Source organism: Kryptolebias marmoratus, linkage group LG3 (genome assembly GCF_001649575.2).
Source record: "Kryptolebias marmoratus isolate JLee-2015 linkage group LG3, ASM164957v2, whole genome shotgun sequence".
Classification (NCBI taxonomy): Eukaryota; Metazoa; Chordata; class Actinopteri; order Cyprinodontiformes; family Rivulidae; genus Kryptolebias; species Kryptolebias marmoratus.
The window spans coordinates 29,763,380-29,767,965 of NC_051432.1; the positions used below are offsets into that span (position 1 = coordinate 29,763,380).

Consider the following 4,586-nt stretch of genomic DNA (forward strand, 5'->3'; position numbering starts at 1 on the left):
GCAGCTGGGCCCATCAGAACGGTTCCTGCTGCAGCTGGGCCCATCAGAACGGTTCCTGCTGCAGACTGAAGGCCCGTTCTGCAGCTCTGGGACGGTCGGTTCTGGTCAAACTGTGAAGCTGCTCTGGTGCTCAGTCTCTGTGTCTCAGAACATCTAAAGTTCTGTCTCATCGTGTTTGAATCCTTCTGTTCTGTCATTAAAGTGCAAACGTCTTCATTTAATCACTTTAAGTCTGTTTTATGTTCCTGTTTCTTTACTGAAAGCTTTATTTTTGTTTCCTGATGTCTGGTTCCACCCAGAATGTGCAGTGAGTCAGTGGCCTTATCAACGTCTTGTTGTGATAAAGTTGGAAATAAACACTTCAGATGATCTGTTCCAGTTCTCTGTTTTCACTGAAGACGTAAAAAAATGTGATAAAAATTAGGTTTAAATGTTTTACAAAGGGAAAATAAATAATATCTGAGTTCAAAATGTCCTCAAGAAAACTGGAAATGGCTTTTTTAATCTTAATTATTCCCAAAGTAAGTCCCATATTCCTGCAGAAATGCCCTAATTTAATTAATAAACACATCATCATTGTGTGTTCAGATAAAACCGCATTAAAGAGCTGTTAGTTAACAGCTAAATGTCAGCATAATGTCAGTAATCTGAGGATCAAAAATCATGTCTTTAAAAACAAAATAAAACAGATCTGTTTTTAATTCAGAAAATCTGAACCAGGATGTTGAGTTTCTGAGCAGGACTCGTTTATAAATAACCTTAAAGGAGTGTTATTTACAGCGTTAGGTGACGTTTTTACAGAATTAACAGTTTTCCTGGTTGTTTATTTAGTGGGTATAGTTTCTCCTCCAGCCCAGCAGGTGGCGCCAGAGAGGCGCTGTTTATTTAAACCGGAAGCAGCGGACAGTTTAAAGTCCACAGAGCTGGAGACAGTCCTCCGTCATGAACAGGCTGAAGATTATTTCTGGACATTTGTGTCCCGGCGGCACCTCCTCGGAGCTCCGGCGGGACCTGCGGAGCTCCGAGGCCGGCTCCGCGGCGCGAGGCTCCGGGGAGGAGGTGGTGGTGGTTCACGGACGGAGGACCGCCATCGGGAAAGCCAAGAGAGGCGGCTTTAAGGTACCGAAACACGCACGAGCCGACACGAACTTTACCGAGACGAACCGAAGTGGGAACCCCAGCCCCGCCCCTCAGCTGAGAAACCACGCCTCTGTCAGTTTGGAAAAACAGACCAGCTAAAGGCTAACCCGAACACAGCTGAAGGCTAACCTGAACACAGCTGAAGGCTAATCCAAACACAGCTGAAGGCTAACCTGAACAGCTGAAGCTAAAGGATCATTGCTGTTTTTATAAAACCTTTAGTCTGTAACTCTTGTAGAGGATTAATGTGAATAATATCATTTAAACCTTTAGGTTCACATTAAACTAAATGTTTTGTGGAAACGGTCAGAACTCCTGCCGGGCTGGTTCTGATTCTGGTTCTGGTTTTTAGCTGAACTTCGGTACTGAAACAGCTGCTGTAATTCCAGATGTGTAAACCTGTGTCCACCTGCAGGACGCCACACCTGACGAGCTGCTGAGCGCCGTGATGACAGCTGTTCTTACAGATGTTGGACTGAAACCAGACAAGCTGGGGGACATCTGTGTGGGTGAGACACGACCTTTGACCTGTTGTCTGACCTTTTCTCACTGTAAAGAAACAGATCTTATAAAAAATCCTGTTTGGGTCCAAATATTGGAATCAGACTCAAATCAGATTTGACCAATAAAAGAAATTAAATGATAAATAAAGTAAATAAATGATTTAAAGCTGTGAGCTGATTATTCCAGCTGCAGGAACGTAAACCGCAGCACATCGACTCGCTGTCACCGAGTGATGAAGACAAGGATCATTTTTTAAAAAGCTTCATCCTAAACCTGATTAAACCTGGACCATAAGAGTTTGTTGTTGTTCCAGGAAACGTTCTGCAGCCCGGAGCGGGGGTTCTGATGGCCCGAGTGGCTCACTTCCTCAGGTCAGTCGGACTCATCCCTAACCCTAACAAACCGTAACGTTTCATTGGCTGACACCTTAAAACATGAGCCTCTGGGGACAGGAAACAGGAAGTTGTTTGCAGAACGTCTCTTTCTGTCCTGTCCTGGTTTCAGTGGGTTCCCAGAGACGGTTCCTGTTTACACGGTGAACCGACAGTGTTCCTCCGGGCTGCAGGCGATCCTCAACATCGCAGGTGAGTCCTGACCCAGGCGGGGTTCCTCTGCTCCTCAGAGAGGGGTCAGGGTGGGGTCAGAGGGATCAGGGAGGTCAGAGGGAGGTCAAGATGGGGTGAGGGAGGGGTCAGGGTGGGGTCAGAGGGGTCAGGGAGGTCAGAGGGAGGTCAGGGTGGGGTCAGAGGGGTCAGGGTGGGGTTTAGGGTCAGAGGTCAGACTGATGAAGGTTCTCCTGTGTGCGCAGGAACCATCCGGAGTGGAACCATCGACCTGGGCCTGGCCTGTGGGTGAGGCTGCCTGTGAAAATAATCCCACTGTTCCTCCGTACCGAGGTTCTCAAACCAAAGGCTGGTTTTAATCCTGGTTCTGGGTTCGGTTCTTTCACAAAAACAAGTCAAATTATTCTGTTAGTTTAAAATCAGCAAAGAGCCGAACACATAAAAGGCCCAGGAATATGTATATAAATACTTTATTATAATTATTAATAAACACTCTGACTGAAGGATGCAGATAAATGTGATCAAATCCAGTCAGAATCAAACAGAGAAGCCTGAAAGAATCCAAGATTTAACTCGGCCAGAAGAAAAAAAACAGGTCTTTAAACAGGTCATTAAACAGGTCTTTAACAGGTCTTTAACAGGTCCGGTGTCGGTGATGTAAGATGATGCAGCGACAGTAAAAACCTGACCTTAGTTCTTTAACAGCTGCTCACCGGACCGGGTCAGATTCTGAGCCAGCAGCCGTGACACGCTGACGCTCAGAGGAACGTGTTGACCTCTGACCTGATTCACACAGAGAGGAGGAGGTCTGTGTGTCTGATGCTGTCTGTGTCTCAGGGTGGAGAGCATGTCGCTGCGGTCCATGACTGATCCAGGAGATCTGAGCAGCAGCCTGACGGAGAACCCGAAGGCCCGGGACTGCCTCGTCCCGATGGGGTGAGGCGCTGCGTCGAGTCGGCCCGAGTTCGCACGCAGACACGCACCCGCACACACTCACACACACGCGCACACACCTGAGCAGCACAGACACTCTGACGTTTAAGTTTCTGAGCTCCAAACATTTCCATGGAAGATTTATTTGTTTTGTAAATCAGTTTAAAGTTTTATTCATCAGATAAAACGACTCATTGCTGCCGCGGCTGTTTTGTTCTGTGCAGAATCACGTCGGAGAACGTCGCTGAGAGATACGGAGTCTCCAGAGAAAAGCAGGACGCCTTCGCCGTCAGCTCGCAGAACAAGTCATTCATGTTCCTTTACTTCTTCTGACGTAAAAACCCGCGGTAACAGAACCCCATTAACCTCATCTGTCCTCACAGAGCGGCCCGGGCTCAGAACTCGGGTCGGTTCGACCCGGAGATCGTTCCCGTCACCGTCAGGTTCCTGGACGACACCGGCGCCGAGCGTCAGGTGACGGTGAGTAAAGACGAAGGCGTCAGACCCGGAACCACGCTGGCTGGACTCTCCAAACTCCGACCCGCCTTCAAGCCCGACGGCACCACCACAGCAGGTCAGAACCCGGCCCGGACGTCAGAACCGACCCCCGTCAGCCGGCGCTCACTCACACCTGTGTTCCAGGTAACTCCAGCCAGGTGAGCGACGGGGCAGCGGCGGTCCTGCTGGGCCGCAGGTCGGCCGTGGAGGCTCTGGGCCTGCCGGTTCTGGGGGTTCTGAGGTCCAGCGCCGTGGTGGGGGTTCCCCCGGATGTGATGGGGATCGGACCGGCGTTCGCCATCCCTGAGGCGCTGTGGCGGGCAGGTGAGCGTGAGGAGTAATCAGATTACTGTTACTCAGGTAACTTTGATCTGATTCTACCAGAACATTGGACCGGACTCACAGAACCTTCATTCATGAACCCTGAGGTTTTAAAATTAAAGTTTCCGTCACACGTTCTCCCTGTCCCTGTTCCTCAGGTCTCTCTGTGGACGACGTCGACGTGTTCGAGATCAACGAGGCCTTCGCCAGTCAGGTGAGTCCAAAGCAAACTTCAGACCCAACCTCAGCTTCACCGTGTCTCCACGGCAACAGATGCTGGGATCTGGGTCAGATCAGAGAAGAACTCGTTTAAAGGCCTCTCCACCAGATATGAGAGGAGGGGCCCCACCCCTGTCCCAAGGTGAGGGGTGTGGCTTAACTAGGCTGCTCACACCTGCAGAGGAGGCTCCTCCTACCTGAAAGATGGCTTCCTTCACCAACATCTGAACACTGTGGTGCTGGACAGACTTTCCCTGAGGAGCAGAGGGGACAGGGACACTGAGTACTCCGAGGTCTGGTTCTGGACCCGAGGCCTGGTTCTGGACCTGAAGTCTGGTTCTGGACCCGAGGCCTGGTTCTAGAACTGAAGTCTGGTTCCGGACCCGAGGTCTGGTTCTGGACCCGAGG

The 4,586-nt window shown here is 50.1% G+C and overlaps 1 protein-coding gene across 1 annotated transcript in view; it reads left to right on the forward strand.

Moving 5' to 3' along the window:
* Window positions 1-872: 872 nt before the first annotated feature.
* acaa1 (acetyl-CoA acyltransferase 1) overlaps window positions 873-4,586 on the forward strand; it is a 7,595-nt gene continuing 3,881 nt past the window's right edge. The window contains exons 1-10 of the mRNA XM_017442195.3: window positions 873-1,119; window positions 1,556-1,649; window positions 1,958-2,015; window positions 2,149-2,228; window positions 2,453-2,495; window positions 3,045-3,143; window positions 3,365-3,445; window positions 3,524-3,714; window positions 3,783-3,962; window positions 4,118-4,173. Of these exons, the coding sequence (XP_017297684.1) occupies window positions 943-1,119; window positions 1,556-1,649; window positions 1,958-2,015; window positions 2,149-2,228; window positions 2,453-2,495; window positions 3,045-3,143; window positions 3,365-3,445; window positions 3,524-3,714; window positions 3,783-3,962; window positions 4,118-4,173 (1,059 nt within the window). The 5' untranslated portion in view covers window positions 873-942. The remainder of the gene's footprint in view (window positions 1,120-1,555; window positions 1,650-1,957; window positions 2,016-2,148; window positions 2,229-2,452; window positions 2,496-3,044; window positions 3,144-3,364; window positions 3,446-3,523; window positions 3,715-3,782; window positions 3,963-4,117; window positions 4,174-4,586) is intronic.